The 21,355-nt window shown below is 54.4% G+C and overlaps 2 protein-coding genes and 1 long non-coding RNA gene across 7 annotated transcripts in view; all 3 read left to right on the top strand.

Moving 5' to 3' along the window:
• Positions 1-1,809, top strand: part of LOC136788360 (butyrophilin subfamily 3 member A2-like) — a 40,571-nt gene extending 38,762 nt beyond the window's left edge. The window contains exons 10-14 of the mRNA XM_066986796.1: positions 730-750; positions 866-1,004; positions 1,115-1,135; positions 1,294-1,326; positions 1,493-1,809. Coding sequence (XP_066842897.1) covers positions 730-750; positions 866-1,004; positions 1,115-1,135; positions 1,294-1,326; positions 1,493-1,574 — 296 coding nt within the window. The 3' untranslated portion in view covers positions 1,575-1,809. The remainder of the gene's footprint in view (positions 1-729; positions 751-865; positions 1,005-1,114; positions 1,136-1,293; positions 1,327-1,492) is intronic.
• LOC106049876 (butyrophilin subfamily 1 member A1-like) overlaps positions 1-21,056 on the top strand; it is a 33,430-nt gene extending 12,374 nt beyond the window's left edge. Inside the window, exons 1-11 of one of the 5 annotated variants that reach the window (XM_066986698.1) lie at positions 6,019-7,201; positions 7,608-7,955; positions 8,667-8,948; positions 18,226-18,330; positions 18,656-18,676; positions 19,209-19,232; positions 19,331-19,351; positions 19,442-19,462; positions 19,594-19,614; positions 19,773-19,805; positions 19,983-21,056. In XM_066986698.1, coding sequence (XP_066842799.1) covers positions 7,102-7,201; positions 7,608-7,955; positions 8,667-8,948; positions 18,226-18,330; positions 18,656-18,676; positions 19,209-19,232; positions 19,331-19,351; positions 19,442-19,462; positions 19,594-19,614; positions 19,773-19,805; positions 19,983-20,611 — 1,605 coding nt within the window. In that variant the 5' untranslated portion in view covers positions 6,019-7,101 and the 3' untranslated portion in view covers positions 20,612-21,056. Of the gene's footprint in view, positions 1-6,007; positions 7,202-7,607; positions 7,956-8,666; positions 8,949-16,176; positions 16,575-16,982; positions 17,331-17,817; positions 18,100-18,225; positions 18,331-18,655; positions 18,677-19,208; positions 19,233-19,330; positions 19,352-19,441; positions 19,463-19,593; positions 19,615-19,772 lie in introns of those variants that run through there. The other 4 variants (XM_066986697.1, XM_066986695.1, XM_066986699.1 and 1 more) reach the window with 4 other exon arrangements.
• LOC136788395 (uncharacterized) lies at positions 9,190-14,338 on the top strand. The gene is made up of 3 exons (XR_010827191.1): positions 9,190-10,439; positions 10,674-12,120; positions 12,298-14,338. It is a non-coding gene; the product is annotated as an uncharacterized lncRNA (long non-coding RNA).
• Positions 21,057-21,355: the final 299 nt, after the last annotated feature.

The following is a 21,355-nucleotide window of genomic DNA, read 5'->3' as shown; positions in this document are numbered from 1 at the left end:
AAATAAAATAAAATAAAATAAAATAAAATAAAATAAAATAAAATAAAATAAAATAAAAGGCTCTGTATTAAGGAAGAAAGGTGAAGAGAAGTTTTCTCTTTTCATCATGAGTTGCTTTTACTCTTGTTTTGCAGAGGAAAAAGATGCAAAGCTGGGTGAGTCTCCCTATAAAAACCAAAGCACTTTGGGGTCCGGTTGAGCTGTCCCTTTTCATCATGCCTTGATTTTTTTTTCTTTTTTCTAGTGGAGCAAGCTGCAGAGCTGGGTGAGTGTCCCCTGCTTGGGCCCCAGTGCTGGAGGAGCAGCTGGAGCCTGACCGGGGAGTGGGGAGTGCTGGGGCTGGGGCTGCCCTGGGCATGGGACACGGCCAGGATGGCTGAAAGGAACGGGGATCAAGGTGGGGACGGGGAGTGAGCTGCAGGGCTGCCCCACTCTGCACTGACGCTTCTGGGACAGGGACGTCCTCCACCCATCCCCATTCACTTCCACTTTGTTTTGGTGACACAGTGCAGAGAGCTGCACAAGTGTCTGTTCTTACTGCTCCATGTGCATGAGCCTTGCTCAAAGCTGGGTCTTGCTCCATGTTAGTCCGTTCCTTCCCAAATTTGGAGCAAGGTGGTCTGTGCCCAGTCACCAGGGCAAAGAAACTTGGGGTCTAGCTGTGGAAGTAGCAATGGAGTTATAAGCTGTACTCTCTGATCATGCATTGCTTTTTCTTTCCTTTTCCAGTAAAAAAGGCTACAAAGCTGGGTAAGTCTCCTTCCCAAAAGAGAAGGAATTTGGTGTCTCCACGGAGGAGTAGCCATGGGATGAGAAACTGCACCCTCTGAACATGAATTACTTTCTCTTTCTTTTAATTTTATAGAGGAACAAGCTGCAGAGATCAGTGAGTATCCATCCCCCAACCCAAAGAATTTGGAGTCTAGACATGGGATGAGAATTTTTCCCTCTGATTATGGATTCCCTGTGCTTTTCCTTCCCAGAGGAAAAAGATGTAAAACTGGGTGAGTCTCCCACCCTAATGTGAAGGAACTGAGGTCCTTTGCTTTGTAGCAGCCATTTGATGAGAAGCTGTCCTTCCTCCTCATGCACTGCTTTTCCCTTTCTTTCCCAGCGGAACAGGCTGCAGAGCTGGGTGAGTGTTCCTGAGCCTGGGTCCCAGGACAACACCAAGGCGATGTGCAGGGGAGGGTGGGCAGCTGGGACAGAGCAGGCCAGGGCTGGACCCTCACCCTGCCCACACCCACTGGGCACCAGTCATGGGCTGTGACCAGCTCTCCCGTCTCATTCCAGCATGGAGAAGGTGTATTCTGCCTCAAAACAGAGGTAGGTGTGCACTGGATTGCCCTCTGCAGTGCTTCTCCTGCCTTGCTGGGGCATGTTCAGGAGCCAAGAGGTGCCCCATCTCATGCCCCGTGGGGCAGCTCCTGGCCCCGAGCCTGCCCAGGGCTGAGCTCTGCCCCTGATGGCCTGGCTCCTTCTGTCCCTGCAGTGGAGATGACCCTGGATCCGGACACGGCTCATCCCCAACTCGTCCTGTCTCAGGACAAGAGCAGTGTGAGATGGGAAAGTGAATGGCAGCAGGTGCCCAACAGCCCAGAGAGATTTATCAGTCAGTGCTGCGTGCTGGGCCGTGAGGAGTTCAAAGAAGGGAAGCATTGCTGGGAAGTGGAGCTGGAGGGGGAGCTGGAAAACGATTTGTGGTGGGCTGGGCTGGGGGTGGCCAGGGCATCAGTGAAGAGGAAGGGTTTGCTCAACATAAGCCCAGAAGGAGGGATCTGGGCTGTGCAGTACAATGAGGGGCAGCTCAAGTCTCTCACATCTCCTCCCACCCCCTTGTCCCTGTCCCCTGTCCCCATGAGGATCTGGGTCTGTCTGGACTGTACCCAGCAGCAGGTGTCTTTTATCAATGCTAACAATGGGGTCGAGATCTTCACTTTCACAGCAGCCTCCTTCAATGGGGAGAGCATCCGCCCCTGGTTCCTGTTGGGGACACAGGGAATTCAGCTGTGCCTGAGGGGCAACGCCCCCCAGACTCTATCCCCAGCCCTGGAGGGCTCCTGCCCTTCTCCACCCACTCCTGGATCACCTCTCCTTGGTGCTCCAGGAGTAGGCCAGGAATGAGGGGCAATGAGGCCAGGGGCTGCCCCGTGCTCCTCCCTGCTGCTGGAGGAGGGCTGGGATGCTGCAAGCAGGGCCAGGCCCCTTGCAGCCCCTGGACACTGTCCTGCACGCAGCTCCTGTGCTGGGGCACAAGCCCTGCTGGCACCCGCGAGTCTCACCCTGCCTCTGAGCCCCAGCAGGCAGCACAGGGGCTACAGCAGCTCTCCACACTCCTCTCCCTTCTGCTTGCACTGCTTGCAGACCCCAGTGCAAGGGATGTGGTCACCGTGTGCTGCCAGCCATTGCAGGCCACCTTTGCCTCCTAGTTTGGGGTTGATCTTTGCTCTGTGCCTGGTGCTGAGCATGAGTGAGAGAGGGAGTTAGGAGAATCTTATCAAGTAGAGATAGAGTGCTGACGGCATTAAACTAGGATGCTACTTAGTGTCTTTGCTAACTATGGCGCATTGTGCAAATTAACTAAAGCAAGAAGCCTTGGGCCCCTTACCAAGGTTCGTCTCCTAATAAGAGAGTGAGCCTGTCTTAAGAAACTGGTAGAAACTGGTCCTGCGGATGGACAAGAGCCAAGGAGCAACTGAGTCTGTGCAAAGGCAAGAGGTCAACTAGCGGTGACGAGGAAGAGTCATCAATCTTCACCCCACGACCCCCGACGACCACCACCAGGATACACTGTGCAAGCGCAGATGGGAGAACTTTATGGAAATGATTCCTTGGAACTAATTTTAATACGAAGCGGGGACAGGTTATGAATATGTATAAGCATATTGTGAAACTTCATGCATATGTAACCCTTTACTGCATATAACCATGGCAAGTTGCCGCATCAGGTGCCCACGACTTTGGCGGGACTACCCCCGTGCCACCCAGCGCTGAATAAACATACCTACTTTACAATCTTACTGATTGTGGAGTCCATTTTCCACAAGTCATGAGCAGCCTGTGGAGGCTCTTTGTTCCCTCCTCTGGAGCACATCAAGGCACAGCAGCAGCAGCACTGCGGCAAATAAAGTTTTGCACAGGAAGATGGAGTCTGGCAGTGGCATTTCCTGGGTACTTTCTGTCCTGAGGCTTTGCTGCCTGGGAAGGCGTCTTGCAGCAGACCGTCTCCACAGTGCCTGAGCCTCCCCTGTGGCAGCTCCATGCCGTTCCCTCAGGCCCTGTCGCTGGCCCCAGAGAGCAGAAACCGGCACCTGCCCCTCTGCTCCCCTCATCAGGAAGCTGTGGGACACCGCAAGGCCTCCCCTGCGTCTCCTCTGCTCTGGACTCAACAAGCCAAGCGCCTTCAGCCGCTCCTCACACCCCTTGCCCTGCAGAGCCTTCTCCATCCTCGTAGCTCTCCCTTGGAGACTCTCGCACAGTTTCATGCCCTTCGTCTGCTGTGCTGCCCACAGCTGCACACAGTGCTCGAGGTGAGGGTGCAGCAGGCCCAGCAGAGCAGGACGATCCCTTCCCTCGGCCGGCCAGCAGTGCCGTGCCTGAGGTACCCCAAGGCACGCTTGGCCCTTTGGGCTGCCAGGGCCCGCTGCTGGCTCACACCCAACTTGCCGTCGGCTACAACCCCCAGCTCCCGTTCTGGGGGCTGCTCTCCAGCCTCTCGCCCCCCACGCTGTACGTACAGCCGGGGATGCCCCTGCCCAGGGACAGGGCCCGGCACTTGCTCTTGTTAAACTTCCCACAGGCGGTGGCTGCCCAGCTCTCCCCTTTGGCCAGATCCCCCTGCAAGGCCTCTCCAGCCTCAACAGAGTCAGCAGCTCCTCCCAGTTCAGAGTCAGCCACAAACTCACTCAGGTTTCCTTCCAGTCCTGCCTCCAGGACATTTATGGGACCACTGAAGAGACCTGGCCCCAAAATGGAGCCCTGCAGAGCCCCACTCATGACTGGCCGCCAGCCTGATGTTGCCCTGTTTACCAGATCCCTCCGAGCCTGACCTGTCAGCCAATTGTTCACCCATTGTATCATGCACTTACCTGTCTCTATGCTGGACATTAGGTCTGGATGGGTATGGTCAGAAACAATGTTTTAATCTTCCCTGAAATCCAAAACGATCACCTCAGCTGGCTCCCCTCGGCCAACTAGGTGGCTGACCTTGTCATAAAAAGAAATTGAGTTTGTTAAATAGGACTTTTCCCTCATGAACCCATGTGTGCTGTGAGCAGTGTCCGCATTGTCCCTGAGGTGTTTTTCACTCACTCCCAGAGCAATCTCCATAACTTTACCAGGCACTGCCATGAGACTGACAGGCCTGTAATTCCCAGGGACTTCTTTGCTTCCCTTCTTGGAAACTGGGGCAACATTTGGCAGCTTCCCGTCACTGGGACCTCTCCAGATTCCCAAGGATATTTGAAAAATAATTTATTTTATAATGACATCAGACAGTTCTCTGAGTACTCTGGGATGAATCCCATCAGGCCCTATGATATCCACCTGTAAGAGCAAATCCCACACTAACTCAGCATTTGCTGGGAGTTTATCATTCCTGCTCTCACGGTCCTGCAGCTCGGGTCACCTGGGCTCCCAGTGCCCAAGGTCAGTCTTGAACACAAAGGCAAAGAAAGCATTAAAAATCTTTGTGTTGTCAATGTCCCTGTTTGTGAGGAGACCATCCCCACCAAGTAAAGGAGCAATGGGTGAGTGCCGGGGCACAAGCCCTGCTGGCACCCGTGGGTCTCACCCTGCCTCTGAGCCCCAGCGGGCAGCACAAGGGCTGCAGCAGCTCTCCACGCTCCTCCTCCCTCTGCTTGCACTGCTTACAGACCCCCAGTGCAAGGGATGTGGTCACCGTGTGCTGCCGGCCATTGCAGGCCACCTTTGCCTCCTAGTTTGGGGTTGATCTTTGCTCTGTGCCTGGTGCTGAGCATGAGCAGCCTGTGGGGGCTCTTTGTTCCTTCCTTTGGAGCCCATCCATGCAACACAAAGCAGCAGCAGGACTGTGGCAAATAAAGTTTTGTACATGAAGATGGAGTCTGGCAGTGGCATTTCCTGGGTGCTTTCTGTCCTCAGGCTTTGCTGCCTGGGAAGGCGTCTTGCAGCAGACCGTCTCCTTGGTGTTGGTCCTGGGAGTCAGACCTAGGAGGAACCTAAACTCCAGCTGCCCCCGATTCCCCAGCTGGCACCCACTTGTCCCAGCTGCGTCATTGCCCTACCCTGGGGCCACCCAAAGAGCTTCCAGCCTCCCATTACACAGGCTCTGCAGAGGCTGTGCTCACAGGGGGGCATCTCCGGCTCTTGGAAGTCCTCCAGGCAGAGGGAGCAGGTGCTCTCAGGCTTCAGCCATGAATCACAGAATAGCCCAAATCGGTAGGGACCCAACAGGACTATCGACTCCGTTTTCTGGCTCCACAAAGTACCTACCAAAAATCAGACCCTTTCCCTGAGAGCCTTCTCCAAACGCTCCTTGAGCTGCGGTAGGCTCAGGGCCATGGCCATGTCCCTGGGGAGCCTGTTCCAGTGCCCAACCACCCTCTCAGGGAAGAACATTTTCTGAACAGCCCGCCTGAGCCTCCCCTGTGGCAGCTCCATGCCGTTCCCTATCAAGTGACAGACCAATGGCTTCTCTGGTCCCACTTTTGCTGTTTAGATATTTTTGAAAAATCCTTTTTATTGTCCCCCACACTACTGTCAAGCTTCAACTCAAATTGAGCTTTGGCCATTTGGAATCTTTCCCCATAGGAATTAGGGCAGCATATCCAGAGGTGTGCCTTAGTTCCTTAAAGAACAGAAGGTCATCCATGTCGTCATCTTGGCTGAATGCTGAAGCTGTCCCTCCTGTCTTTGGAAGCCATTTCCATGCCCAAGCCCCTACCCTGCTGCAACAGGGCTTCTCTTTCCAGAGGGTGAATGGTCTGCCCATTTCTTCCTCCTCTGGGATGGCCAGAGCTGGGGAGTGGGGCTGGTTCTTCGCCCTCACCACTCTGGGCAAAGGGTGGCAGCACGACGGTCAGCACTGAGGTGCAGAAAACAAACTTCACAACTCCTGAAGAGTTATAAAGCAGGTATGTTTATTGCAGTGCTGGGTGCAAGGGGATCGCTCCTCCTAGCTTGCACACCAATGGTTACTGCCAGGGTGTTTATATTGATGGCATATATGCATATTCATTTCATTTCCCGAAAGTCTCTTACATATTCATCGGGTCTCTGGAGAATCATTACCATAGGTTCCCACCCCTATTCGCATGCACGCTAGAGTCCTCGGGTGGTCCTCCAGCGTACTCTGGTGGTCTTTTGATGAAGGACGGAAGTCTTCCTCGCTGCTAAACTTCTGACCCTTCCTTTTATTTACAGACTTCAGCAATCCAAGCCAGTTCTTGCTGGTTCCATTATCTATGCATGCAGTCTTTTACTCCCTTGTCTTTCGGATTGCCCTCTCCTTGTGGTTAACACACAATTGTGTTAGCTAAGAAGTACAGATTCAACATCCTTTACCTTGTTCCCTGCCTCAGTCTTTTAGTGTCACCCTGTCCTCCTCCCTACCTCAGTCCTGTCCTTGAGGTTGATATACACCATAGTCCCTGTGTTAGCTAAAACCTGCAAAATCGCCATGCTTTCCTTTGTTCCCTGTCTCAGCACCCAGCTGAGCGACTTTCCCTGCAGCCTCTGATCCCGCTCTGCTCTGGAGCCTCTTGCTCCCATCCCCCAAGTGTCCGAGCTCCTCCCAGAGTTTTATTATTGTCCGGAACTGCATAAGAGTTGGGCAATTGTCATGTAGCTTTTTACTTCCTGTAGCCTGGCTGGGTGTGGTGAGGGACATCTCTCTCGGTGGGGCTCCCCTGGAGAAGAACCCCTGGGGGCTGCCTGCTGTGTCCCCCACCCCATGATAAGCGCAGGCTCTGTGCCCTGCCCAAGGCGCTGCTGGCTGTGGCTCCTTGTGTCCGAGCCGAAGGGGACTTACTCACCATCTGCCTGCAGTGCCTGCAGCCCCTCGATCCCCTCACTCTTCTGCCCCAGCTTCTGCCCCCAGCTCCTGCTCCTGCTGCAGCACAGATGGGGCTCCCCTGGGGCTGCGGCTGCCCCAGCCTCACCGGCCATGCCAGGGGCCTCCTGACTTCCCTCGTCACTCTGCTCCTCCTCTGGCTGGGATCAGGTAGGATCCTGCAGGGCTGCTGGGGGCTCTCCCCCCTGTGCATGCAGACTTTCTGCCATAGGGTAGGGGAGCGGCCGTGGGGCAGGGGGACCCCAGCCCACAGATCAGCCCCGACTTGCTTTCACTTTCACTTTGGTTCTTTCATGCAATATGGGCGCTGCCTCTGCTGCCCTTTCTGGCTCTTTGTCATATGCCCAAATGCTGCAGAGAGGGCTCCCACTCCCAGCACACCTCCTTCTCCTGTACGTCCTCCCTCTCCTTCTCCCATTTCCCCGGTGGTTTCCCATTGGACACGGGGGATACAGCATGCACCAACTCACGCACAGCTCACCCTTTGTCACTCACTGCCCATAAATTTGCGATGGCAAAATGTCACCTCCTCTCTGTGCCCTTCTCCATTGCCCAGCCCAGCTCAGAGTGGAGGGACCAGGCCAGCCTCTCACTGCCACCGTGGGGCAGGATGTCGTGCTGCCCTGCCACTTGTCCCCTCGCAAGGATGCTGGCACCTTGGATATCAGGTGGATCCGGGATGATATCTCTGAGACAGTGCACCACTACCGCAATGGAGAGGACCTGTACGGGGAGCAGATGGAGGCATATGCTGGGAGGACAGAGTTGGCCAGAGATGGTCTCTCTGCTGGAAGCCTGGACTTGAGAATCACCAGGGTGAGACCCTCGGATGATGGCCACTACTTCTGCACTGTGAAAGATGTTAACGCTTATCACGAAGCTATTGTGGAGTTGGAGGTATCAGGTTAGTGGCTGGGGTGATGCTCTCAGGGGATGGTCCTTGTGTCCCTGGGTTTGTGTGCCCTACCCAGGGCCCTGTCCCATCCTCACAGCCTTTTGATGAGGCCTTTCAATGTCTGATGGGGCTTTTCCTCCTCTGCCGGTGAGCGAGCGCTTGTCCAGCAAGGAGCCATTCTGCTGCAGGTGTTTTTTTTGTACAGATCAGTTGGTTTAGATAGGTTTTTGTGGTGTCCTTGAACTCCATCCCCATGATGTTCGGAGGGCACTTGGCATGGGCTGCTGAGCAGCTCCTTCAGCTGTGCCTGCCATGGGACCAATGACAACATCTGAAGCAGGGAAGAGACCTCTGAGCACCTAGACCTCTGCTTGCTTTTGCTTTTTGTCCTGGGGGAGACCAGAGATGTTGTCTGGAAGTCTCGGGGCATCTTGAACCTGCACAGCCTGGTGCAGAGATGCTGCCTGGAGGTGCTGAAGCTCGGCACCTGGTTTTCTGGGTGATTTGGGGCCACTGGCATTGTGCAGCCCTGCTGTCTGGATCCGGCACCATCCGGGGTGGTTTGGGGTGAGGGTGGGTGCATGAAGCGCCCAGTCCCAGAGCTGCTGTGGCTGTGGCTGTGGCTGGTCTGGGCTGTGTCTGACATGGGAGCAGATGGGGTCTTTGCCTTGAAATGAATCCCTCCCCAAGTCAAGCCCCAGCTGCAGCCTCTTCCCCCAGCCACAGGCGCTGACCCCCACCTCTCCCTCGGGGGCTACGAGGCCGGAGGCGTCCGCGTGCTGTGTCGATCGGCCGGCTGGTACCCGCTGCCGCAGGTGCTGTGGAGGGATGCTCGCGGGCAGCATCTGCCCTCGGTCTCCCAGACACATTCCCAGGACCAGGAGGGGCTCTTTGAAATTGAAGGCACCATCATCGTGACCGGGAGCGTGGAGGGGCCCTTGTCCTGCGTGGTCAGGAGCAGCCGCCTCCAGCAGGAGCGGGAATCGTCCCTACACATCGCAGGTACAAATAGCACAGCCAGAGGGAGATGTTCCTGGCCCCTGCACTTGTCCTGAGCTGGGAGAAGTCTGGGTCTTGCTTTTCCACCCGCGGGCATGGAAACACAGCCCTCTTCCTGGTGCCTTTTCTCAGCTCCCTTCTTCCACAACGCCCAGCCCTGGATGGTGGCTCTGGCTCCGGTCTTCGTGCTTTTGGCTGTGTCCATTGGCCTCGCTGTTTATGTCTTTCGAAAGAAAGGTAAGCTGGCAGCGCAGGGATGGAGCGGAGGGAGGTGTTCTGCAGGGACCCGCGTGGGTCTGGAGCGGGGCTGAACCCTGGCCCAGGGAGGTGCATAGGAGGAGGAAGGGAATGTTCTCCTGGGGATCCCAAAGGCCTTGGGATCCTCTTGGGCCTCTGCCTTGGGCAACGAAGGCAGGGGAGAAGGCAAGGGGCCTTGGGTGGGAGGCCAGGGAGCATGGCTGCAGCGTGGGGCTGGTGGGAAGGCCCAGACCCCCTGCAGATGTTCCCACCGAGCAACCAAGCTGCTCTGCTGACCTCCTGTTCCTCCGCCTTTGCTTTTCAGTGGCACAGAGCCAAGAGTTGTCCTTACAGTCCTTGCAGTCCCTGCCCCCAGCCCCTGGGGAAGTGGTGTCCCTGTGGGAGGGACTGGGCTGGGTGGGCTGTGGGGGCTTGTGTGCTGGTGGCTCGGGGGTGCTGGAGGAGCAGCTGGAGCCTGACGGGGGAGTGGGGAGTGCTGGGGCTGGGGCTGCCCTGGGCACGGGACACGGCCGGGATGGCTGAAAGGAACGGGGATCAAGGTGGGGACGGGGAGCGAGCTGCGGGGCTGCCCCGCTCTGCACTGACGCTTCTGGGACAGGGATGTCCTCCACCCGTCCCCATTCCCTTCACCTTGTGCAGAGAGCTGCACAAGTGTCTGTCCTTACTTTTCACCTGCAAAAGCTTTTCTCAGAGCCGGGTCTGGCTGACTGTTGGTCTGGTCCCTCCCAGTCTGGGAGCAAGGTGGTCTGTGCCCATCGCACACTGTATAGATTTTGGTGTCTTCCCATTGGAGCCACCGTGAGATGAGAAGCAGTAACGCATTGCTTTTACTTCCTTTTCCAGTGAAAAAGGATGCAGAGCAGGGTAAGTCTCCCTTCACATAACCAAAGATTTGGTGTCTTCCCGTGGGAGGAGCCATGGGCTGAGCAGCTCTCCCTTCTCATCATGCATTGCTCTTGCTTTCCTTTTCCATCGGAACAAGCTGAACAGCTTGGTGAGTCTCCATCTCTTATTGAAATGCATTCAGGTCTAGCCATTAGATGGGTTTTCTCCCCTCATCATGCATTGCTTTTGCTTTGCTTTTCGAGAGGAAAAAGCTGAAATGCTGGGTGAGTCTTCTTCAGCCTGAAGAAATTTGAGCTTAGCCTTGTTAGTAGCCCTGGTATGAGTAACTATCCCCTCTCATCATTTGTTGCTTTTCTCTTTCTCTTGCAGCTGCACAAGCTACAGAGCTGGGTGAGTGTCCCTCCCAAAATTTAAAATAAATTAAAATAAATAAAATAAAATAATAAAATAAAATAAAATAAATAAAATAAAATAAAATAAAATAAAATAAAATAAAATAAAATAAAATAAAATAAAATAAAATAAAATAAAATAAAATAAAATAAAACCTCTGTATTAAGGAAGAATGGTGAAGAGAGATGTTTTCTCTTCTCATCATGTATTGCTTTTACTCTTGTTTTGCAGAGGAAAAAGATGCAAAGCTGGGTGAGTCTCCCTATAAAAACCAAAGCACTTTGGGGTCCAGTTGAGCTGTCCCCTCTCAACATGCCTTGTTTTTTCACTTTTCCAGAGAAACAAGCTGCAGAGCTGGGTGAGTGTCCCTCCTGAAATTTAAAATAAATGAAATGAAATGAAATGAAATGAAATGAAATAAAATAAAATAAAATAAAATAAAAAAAAAAAAAATAAAATAAAATAAAATAAAATAAAATAATATAAAACAAAGTAAAATAAAAGGCTCTATATTAAGGAAGAAAGGTGAAGAGAGAAGTTTTCTCTTTTCATCATGAGTTGCTTTTACTCTTGTTTTGCAGAGGAAAAAGATGCAAAGCTGGGTGAGTCTCCCTATAAAAACCAAAGCACTTTGGGGTCCGGTTGAGCTGTCCCCTCTCAACATGCCTTGTTTTTTCACTTTTCCAGAGAAACAAGCTGCAGAGCTGGGTGAGTGTCCCTTCTGAAATTTAAAATAAATGAAATGAAAATAAATGAAAATAAATGAAATGAAATTAAATGAAATAAAACAAAATAAAATAAAATAAAACAAAATAAAAGGCTCTTTATTAAGGAAGAAAGGTGAAGAGAGGAGTTTTCTCTTTTCATCGTGAGTTGCTTTTACTCTTGTTTTGCAGAGGAAAAAGATGCAAAGCTGGGTGAGTCTCCCTATAAAAACCAAAGCAGTTTGGGGTCCGGTTGAGCTGTCCCCTCTCAACATGCCTTGCTTTCCTTTTCTTTTTTCTAGTGGAGCAAGCTGCAGAGCTGGGTGAGTATCCCTCCCCAAACTGAAAACAAAAAATGGAGGTCCAGCCATGGGATCAGAAGCTGTCCCCTCTCACCATGCCTTGTTTTTTCACTTTTCCAGAGAAACAAGCTGCAGAGCTGGGTGAGTGTCCCTCCTGATATTTAGAATAAAATAAAAAATAAAATTAAATAAATAAAATAAAATAAAATAAAATAAAATAAAATAAAATAAAATAAAATAAAATATAATAAAATAAAATAAAATAAAATAAAAGGGTCTGTATTAAGGAAGAAATGCGAAAAGAGAAGTTTTCTCTTTTCATCATGAGTTGCTTTTACTCTTTTTTTGCAGAGGAAAAAGATGCAAAGCTGGGTGAGTCTCCCTATAAAAACCAAAGCAGTTTGGGGTCCGGTTGAGCTGTCCCTTCTCATCATGCCTTGCTTTTTTTTTCTTTTTTCTAGTGGAGCAAGCTGCAGAGCTGGGTGAGTGTCCCCTTCTTGGGCCCCAGGGCAATGGCATGGTGATGTGCAGGGGAGGGTGGGCAGCTGGGACAGAGCAGCCCAGGGCTGGACCCTCACCCTGCCCACACCCACTGGGCACCGGCCGTGGGTTGTGACCAGCTCTCCCCTCTCCTTCCAGCATGGAGAAGGTTTCTGCTGCCTCATAATAGAGGTAGGTGTGCATTGAGTTACCCTCTGCAGTGCTTCTCCTGCCCTTGCTGGGGCATGTTCAGGAGCCAAGAGGTGCCCCATCTCCTGCCCCGTGGGGCAGCTCCTGGCCCCGAGCTGGGGAAAGCCTGCCCAGGGCTGAGCTCTGCCCCTGATGGCCTGGCTCCTTCTGTCCCTGCAGTGAAGGTGACCCTGGATGCAGACACAGCTCATCCACGGCTCATCTTCTCAGAGGCCTTCAGCAGTGTGAGATGGGAAAGTGAATGGCAGCAGGTGCCTGACAGCCAGGAGAGATTTGACCGTTGGTGCTGCGTGCTGGGCCGTGAGGAGTTCAGAGAGGGGAGGCACTGCTGGGTGGTGGAGGTTGAGGGGGAGCACCGAAAATGTTCTTGGTGGGCTGTTGGGGTGGCCAGGGCATCTGTGGAGAGGAAGAAAGGGATCAGCATATGCCCCAAAGAAGGGATCTGGGCTGTTCAGTACAATGAAGGAGATCTCGTGTCTCTTACAACTCCTCGCACCTACTTCTCCCTGTCCCCCGTCCCCATGAGGATCTGGGTCTGTCTGGACTGTACCCAGCAGCAGGTGTCTTTTATCAACGCTGACAATGGGGTGGAGATCTTCACATTCACAGCAGCCTCCTTCAATGGGGAGAGCATCCGCCCCTGGTTTTTGCTCGAAAAGCCAGGAATTCAGCTGTGCCTGAGGGACAGCACCCCCCAGACCCTGTCCCCAGCCCTGGGGGGCTCCTGCCCTTCTCCACCCACTCCTGGATCACCTCTCCTTGGTCCTGCAGGAGCAGCACAGGAATGAGGGGCAGTGGGGCCAGAGGCTGCCCCGTTGTTGTGGTTTAACCCGGCTGGCAGCTAAACACCACACAGCCGTTCGCTCACCCTCCCCCCTCCCTCTCTGGGATGGGGGAGAGAAACGGGAAAGTGAAGCCTGTGAGTTGAGATAAAGACAGTTTATTAAGACAGGAAAATAATAATAACAATAATAATAATAATAGTGATAATGGTAATAGTATTAACAATAATAATGTGTAAGAAAACAAGTGATGCACAATGCAATTGCTCACCACCCGCTGACCGATGCCCAGCCTATTCCCGAGCAGCCGGCCCCCCCACCCCGGCCAGCCACCCCTATATATTGTTTAGCATGACGTCAGATGGTATGGAATACCCCTTTGGCCAGTTTGGGTCAGCTGTCCTGGGTCTGTCCCCTCCCAGCTCCTGCTGCACCCCCAGCCTGCTCGCTGGCAGGACAGAGCAAGAAGCCGAAAAGTCCTTGGCCTGGTGTAAACACTGCTCTGCAACAATTAAAACATCAGCATGTTATCAGCGCTCTTCTCATCCTAATCCAAAACATAGCACCCTACCAGCTACTATGAGCTACTTAACTCTGTCCTAACTGGAACCAGGACACCCGTGTTCCTCCCCGCTGCTCCAGTGCCGGGGCCAAGCCCTGCTGGCACCCGTGGGTCTCAGCCTGCCTCTGAGCCCCAGTGGGCAGCACAGAGGCTGCAGCAGCTCTCCACGCTCCTCTCCCCTCTGCTTGCACTGCTTGCAGACCCCAGTGCAAGGCATGTGGTCACCGTGTGCTGCCGGCCATTGCAGGCCACCTTTGCCTCCTAGTTTGGGGTTGATCTTTGCTCTGTGCCTGGTGCTGAGCATGAGTGAGAGAGGGAGTTAGGAGAATCTTATCAAGTAGAGATAGAGTGCTGACGGCATTAAACTAGGATGCTACTTAGTGTCTTTGCTAACTATGGCGCATTGTGCAAATTAACTAAAGCAAGAAGCCTTGGGCCCCTTACCAAGGTTCGTCTCCTAATAAGAGAGTGAGCCTGTCTTAAGAAACTGGTAGAAACTGGTCCTGCGGATGGACAAGAGCCAAGGAGCAACTGAGTCTGTGCAAAGACAAGAGGTCAACTAGCGGTGACGAGGAAGAGTCATCAATCTTCACCCCACGACCCCCGACGACCACCACCAGGATACACTGTGCAAGCGCAGATGGGAGAACTTTATGGAAATGATTCCTTGGAACTAATTTTAATACGAAGCGGGGACAGGTTATGAATATGTATAAGCATATTGTGAAACTTCATGCATATGTAACCCTTTACTGCATATAACCATGGCAAGTTGCTGCATCAGGTGCGCACGACTTTGGCGGGACTACCCCCGTGCCACCCAGCGCTGAATAAACATACCTACTTTACAATCTTACTGATTGTGGAGTCCATTTTCCACAAGTCATGAGCAGCCTGTGGAGGCTCTTTGTTCCTTCCTCTGGAGCACATCAAGGCACAGCAGCAGTTTTGCACAGGAAGATGGAGTCTGGCAGTGGCATTTCCTGGGTGCTTCTGTCCTCAGGCTTTGCTGCCTGGGAAGGCGTCTTGCAGCAAAGCATCTCCTTGGTGTTGGTCCTGGGAGTCAGAGCCAGGAGGAACCTAAGCTCCAGCTGCTCCCTGTTCCCCAGCTGATGCCTGGGACCCACTTGTCCCAGCTGCGTCATTGCCCTACCCTGGGGCCACCCAAAGAGCTTCCAGCCTCCCATCACGCAGGCTCTGCAGAGGCTGTGCTCACAGGGGGGCATCACCGGCTCTTGGAAGTCCTCCAGGCAGAGGGAGCAGGTGCTCTCAGGCTTCAGCCATGAATCACAGAATAGCCCTAATCGGTAGGGACCCAACAGGACTATCGACTCCGTTTTCTGGCTCCACAAAGTACCTACCAAAAATCAGACCCTTTCCCTGAGAGCCTTCTCCAAACGCTCCTTGAGCTGCGGTAGGCTCAGGGCCATGGCCATGTCCCTGGGGAGCCTGTTCCAGTGCCCAACCACCCTCTCAGGGAAGAACATTTTCTGAACAGCCCGCCTGAGCCTCCCCTGTGGCAGCTCCATGCCGTTCCCTATCAAGTGACAGACCAATGGCTTCTCTGGTCCCACTTTTGCTGTTTAGATATTTTTGAAAAATCCTTTTTATTGTCCCCCACACTACTGTCAAGCTTCAACTCAAATTGAGCTTTGGCCATTTGAATCTTTCCCCATAGGAATTAGGGCAGCATATCCAGAGGTGTGCCTTAGTTCCTTAAAGAACAGAAGGTCATCCATGTCATCATCTTGGCTGAATGCTGAAGCTGTCCCTCCTGTCTTTGGAAGCCATTTCCATGCCCAAGCCCCCACCCTGCTGCAACAGGGCTTCTCTTTCCAGAGGGTGAATGGTCTGCCCATTTCTTCCTCCTCTGGGATGGCCAGAGCTGGGGAGTGGGGCTGGTTCTTTGCCCTCACCACTCTAGGCAAAGGGTGGCAGCACGACGGTCAGCACTGAGGTGCAGGAAACAAACTTCACAACTCCTGAAGAGTTATAAAGCAGGTGTGTTTATTGCAGTGCTGGGTGCAAGGGGATCGCTCCTCCTAGCTTGCACACCAATGGTTACTGCCAGGGTGTTTATATTGATGGCATATATGCATATTCATTTCATTTCCCGAAAGTCTCTTACATATTCATCGGGTCTCTGGAGAATCATTAACATAGGTTCCCACCCCTATTCGCATGCACGCTAGAGTCCTCGGGTGGTCCTCCAGTGTACTCTGGTGGTCTTTTGATGAAGGACAGAAGTCTTCCTCGCTGCTAAACTTCTGACCCTTCCTTTTATTTACAGACTTCAGCAATCCAAGCCAGTTCTTGCTGGTTCCGTTATCTATGCATGCAGTCTTTTACTGCCTTGTCTTTGGGATTGCCCTCTCCTTGTGGTTAACACACAATTGTGTTAGCTAAGAAGTACAGATTCAACATCCTTTACCTTGTTCCCTGCCTCAGTCTTTTAGAGTCATCCTGTCCTCGTACTCCCTACCTCAGTCCTGTCCTTGAGGTTGATATACACCATAGTCCCTGGGTTAGCTAAAACCTGCAAAATCGCCATGCTTTCCCTTGTTCCCTGTCTCAACACCCAGCTGAGCGACTCTCCCTGCAGCCTCTGATCCCGCTCTGCTCTGGAGCCTCTTGCTCCCATCCCCCAAGTGTCCGAGCTCCTCCCAGAGTTTTATTGTTGTCCGGAACTGCGTAAGAGTTGGGGAATTTTGGCATACCCCTGTGTTTCCTGCAGCTCGGCTGGGAGTGGTGAGGGACATCTCCCTCGGTTGTGCTCCCCTGGAGAAGAACCCCTGGGGGCTGCCTGCTGTGTCCCCCACCCCATGATAAGCACAGGCTCTGCGCCCTGCCCAAGGCGCTGCTGGCTGTGGATCCTTGTGTCCAGGCTCAAGGGGACTTACTCACCATCCGCCTGCAGTGCCTGCAGCCCCTCAGTCCCCTCTCTCTTCTGCCCCAGCTTCTGCCCCCAGCTCCTGGTCCCGCTGCAGCACAGATGGGGCTCCCCTGGGGCTGCGGCTGCCCCAGCCTCACCGGCCATGCCAGGGGCCTCCTGACTTCCCTCGTCACTCTGCTCCTCCTCCGGCTGGGCTCAGGTAGGATCCTGCGGGGCTGCTGGGGGCTCTCCCCCCTGGGCCTGGCAGAGGTGCTGCCGTGGGGAAGGGGAGTGGACGTGGAGCAGGGGGAACCCCAGCCCACAGCTCAGCCCCGACTTGCTTTCACTTTCACTTTGGTTCTTTCACGCAATATGGGCACTGCCTTGTCTGCCCTTTCTGGCTCTTTGTCATATGCCCAAATGCTGCAGAGAGGGCTCCCACTCCCAGTACACCTCCTTCTCCTGCACGTCCTCCCTCTCCTTCTCCCATTTCCCCAGTGGTTTCCCATGGGACACAGGGGACACAGCACGCACCAACTCACGCACAGCTCGCCCCTTGTCACTCACTGCCCCTAAATTTGACATGGCAAAATCTCACCGCCTCTCTGTGCCCTTCTCCATTGCCCAGCCCAGCTCAGAGTGGAGGGACCAGGCCAGCCTCTCACTGCCACCGTGGGGCAGGATGTCGTGCTGCCCTGCCACTTGTCCCCTCGCCGGGATGCTCGCAGCTTGGATATCAGGTGGATGCGGGATGATTTGTCTGAGACAGTGCACCACTATCGCAATGGAGAGGACCTGTACGGGGAGCAGATGGGGGAATATGCTGGGAGGACAGAGTTGGCCAGAGATGGTCTCTCTGCTGGAAGTCTGGACTTGCGAATCACGGGGCTGAGACCCTCTGATGATGGCCAGTATGTCTGCACTGTGAAAGATGTTGATGCTTATGACGAAGCTACTGTGGAGCTAGAGTTGTCAGGTTAGTGGCTGGGGTGATGCTGCCAGGGGATGGTGCAGGTGTCCCTGGGTTTGTGTGTCCCACCCAGGACCCTGTCACATCCTCATGGCCATCTACAAGGCCTTTCAAAAAGTAGAGTCTGATGGGGCTTCTCCTCTGTTGGTGAGCACTTGGCACTTGTCCAGCAGAGTGCACCTGTGCCCTTGCAGGCTTTTTATTGAGAAAAAGCTGCATGGATGCCATTGTTTTATTCAGTCTCAGGGACCTCTTTGAACTCCATCCCCATGATGTTGTGTGGGCTCTGGACACAGGCTGCTGAACAGCTCCTTCAGCTGTGCCAACGATAGGTGTGGTTTAGGGATGAGAGTGGGTGCGTGGAGCGCCCAGACGCTGAGCCTCTGGGGCCATGGCTGGGCTGGGCTGTCTCTGACATGGGAGCAGATGGGGTCTTTGCCCTGGAACTGAATCCCCCCCCAAGTCAAGCCCCAGCTGCAGGCTCTTCCCCCAGCCACAGGCACTGACCCCCACCTCTCCCTGGGGGGCTACGAGGCCAGAGGCGTCCGGGTGCTGTGTCGATCGGCCGGCTGGTACCCGCTGCCGCAGCTGCTGTGGAGGGATGCTCGAGGGCAGCATCTGCCCTCGGTCTCCCAGACACATTCCCAGGACCAGGAGGGGCTCTTTGAAATCGAAGCCGCCATCATCATGACCGGGAGCGTGGAGGGGCCCTTGTCCTGCATGGTCAGGAGCAGCCGCCTCCAGCAGGAGAGGCAATTTTCCTTGCACATCGCAGGTAATAGCACAGCCAGAGGGAGGTGTTCCTGGCCCCTGCACTTGTCCTGAACCGGGAGAAGTCTGGGTCTTGCTTTTCCACCCACGGGCATGGAAACAGAGCCCTTTTCCTGGTGCCTTTTCTCAGCTCCCTTCTTCCACAACGCCCAGCCCTGGAAGGTGGCTCTGGCTCTGGTCGCTGTGCTTTTGGCTGTGTCCATTGGCCTCGGTGTTTATCTCTTTCGAAAGAAAGGTAAGCTGGCAGCGCAGGGATGGAGCGGAGGGAGGTGTTCTGCAGGGACCCGCGTGGGTCTGGAGCGGGGCTGAGCCCTGGCCCAGGGAGGTGCGTAGGAGGAGGAAGGGAATGTTCTCCTGGGGATCCCAAAGGCCTTAGGATCCTCTTGGGCCTCTGCCTTGGGCAACGAAGGCAGGGGAGAAGGCAAGGGGCCTTGGGTGGGAGGCCAGGGAGCATGGCTGCAGCGTGGGGCTGGTGGGAAGGCCCAGACCCCCTGCAGATGTTCCCACCGAGCAACCAAGCTGCTCTGCTGACCTCCTGTTCCTCCGCCTTTGCTTTTCAGCGGCACAGAGCCGAGAGCTGGGTGAGTCCTTGCAGTCCCTGCCCCCAGCCCCTGGGGAAGTGGTGTCCCTTTGGGAGGGACTGGGCTGGGTGGGCTGTGGGGGCTTGTGTGCTGGTGGCTCGGGGGTGCTGGAGGAGCAGCTGGAGCCTGACGGGGGAGTGGGGAGTGCTGGGGCTGGGGCTGCCCTGGGCACGGGACACGGCCGGGATGGCTGAAAGGAACGGGGATCAAGTTGGGGACGGGGAGCGAGCTGCGGGGCTGTCCCACTCTGCACTGACGCTTCCGGGACAGGGACGTCCTCCACCCGTCTCCATTCACTTCCACTTGTGTTTTGGTGGCATGGTGCAGAGAGCTGCACAAGTGTCTGTTCTTAATGGTACAAGTCTTTTAAAATGCTGGGCCTCGGTCCTTGTTGGTCTGGTCGCTACAAGTCTGGCAGCAAGGTGGTCTGGGCCCATGCATGAGAGCAAAAAGTTTGGGGTCTAGCCATGGAAGCAGCAAAGCGGTGAAAGTCTTTTCACTCTGACCATTCATTCCTTTTGCTTTTCTGTAGCAGCGAAAAAGGATGCAAAGCTGGGTAAGTCTCCATACCCAAAGAGAAGGCATTTGGTGTCTTCCCATGGGCATACTCCCCTCTGACCATACATTGTTTTTCTCTTTCTTTTTCTTTTCCAGTGGAACAAGCTGCAGAGATAGGTGAGTGTACATCCCTAAACTGAAAGAATTTGCAGTATAGACAATGGATGTTCCCTCTGAACATGCATTCCTTACACTTTTCTTTTCCAGAGGAAAAAGCTGCAATACTGGGTGAGAATCTCTATTCCACCCCCCACCCTCCCACTCCAGACTGAAGGAATTGGGGGTCTTTGCTTTGTAGCAGCCACTTGATGAGAACCTGACTCCTCTCATCACTGCATTGCTCTTATTTTCCTTTTCAGAGAAACAGGGTGCAGAGCTTGGTGAGTGTCACTGCACTTGGGCCCCAGGGAAACACCAAGGCAATGTGCAGGGGAGGGTGGGCAGCTGGGACAGAGCAGTCCAGGGCTGGACCCTCACCCTATCCACTCCCACTGGGCACTGGCCATGGGCTGTGACCAGCTCTCCCCTCTCATTCCAGCATGGAGAAGGTGTATTCTGCCTCAAAATAGAGGTAGGTGTGCACTGGGTTGCCCTCTGCAGTGCTTCTCCTGCCCTTGCTGGGGCATGTTCAGGAGCCAAGAGGTGCCCCATCTCCTGCCCCGTGGGGCAGCTCCTGGCCCCGAGCTGGGGAAAGCCTGCCCAGGGCTGAGCTCTGCCCCTGATGGCCTGGCTCCTTCTGTCCCTGCAGTGAAGGTGACCCTGGATCCAGACACAGCTCATCCCCTGCTTGTTCTGTCAGAGGACCGCAGGAGTGTGAGATGGGAAAGTAAAAGTCAGGAGGTTCCTGACACAGTGGAGAGATTTGAAACTCGCTGCTGCGTGCTGGGTTGTGAGGAGTTCAGAGAGGGGAGGCACTGGTGGGAGGTGGAGGTGGAGGGGGAGACAGGAAGGTATTATTGCTGGGCTGTGGGGGTAGCCAGGGCATCTGTGAAGAGGAAGGGTTTGCTCATCATGAACCCTGAAGAAGGGATCTGGGCTGTGCAGTACGATGAAGGACAGCTCATGTCTCTCACATCTCCTCGTACCCATTTGTCCCTGTCCCCTGTCCCCACGAGGATCTGGGTCTGTCTGGACTGTACTCAGGGGCAGGTGTCTTTTATCAATGCTGACAACGGGGTGGAGATCTTCACTTTCACAGCAGCCTCCTTCAATGGGGAGAGCATCCGCCCCTGGTTCCTGTTGTGGACACAGGGAATTCAGCTGTGCCTGAGGGACAGCACCCCCCAGACCCTGTCCCCAGCCCTGGAGGGCTCCTGCCCTTCTCCACCCACTCCTGGATCACCTCTCCTTGGTCCAGAAGAAACAGCACAGGAATGAGGGGCAGTGGGGCCAGGGGCTGCCCCGTGCTCCTTCCCTGCTGCTGGAGGAGGGCTGGGATGCTGCAAGCAGAGGCCAGGCCCCTTGCAGCCCCTGGGCTCTGCCCTGTATAGGGTTCCTGTGCTGGGGCACAAGCCCTGCTGGCACCCGCGGGTCTCACCCTGCCTCTGAGCCCCAGTGGGCAGCACAGGGGCTGCAGCAGCTCTCCACGCTCCTCTCCCCTCTACTTGCACTGCTTGCAGCCTCGCAGTGCAAGGGATGTGGTCACCGTGTGCTGCCGGCCATTGCAGGCCACCTTTGCCTCCTACTTTGGGGCTGATCTTTGCTCTGTGCCTGGTGCTGAGCATGAGCAGCCTGTGGGGGCTCTTTGTTCCCTCCTCTGGAGGACATCAAGGCACAGCAGCAGCAAGGCTGTGGCAAATAAAGTTTTGCACAGGAAGATGGAGTCTGGCAGTGGCATTTCCTGGGTGCTTTCTGTCTTGAGGCTTTGCTGCCTGGGAAGGCGTCTTGCAGCAAAGCATCTCCTTGGTGTTGGTCCTGGGAGTCAGAGCCAGGAGAAACCTAAGCTCCAGCTCCCCATGGCTCTCCAGCTGGAACCTGGGTGCACTTGTCCCAGCTGGGTCATTGCCCTGCCCTGGGGGCATCCGAAGAGCTTCCAGCCTCCCATCACACAGGCTTTGCAGAGGCTGTGCCCACAGGAGGTATCACGAGCTCTTGGAAGTCCTCCAAACAGAGGCAGCAGGT

This window comes from Anser cygnoides, chromosome 35, assembly GCF_040182565.1.
Source record: "Anser cygnoides isolate HZ-2024a breed goose chromosome 35, Taihu_goose_T2T_genome, whole genome shotgun sequence".
Lineage (NCBI taxonomy): Eukaryota > Metazoa > Chordata > Aves > Anseriformes > Anatidae > Anser > Anser cygnoides.
This window is presented reverse-complemented; position numbering and strand designations above follow the sequence as displayed.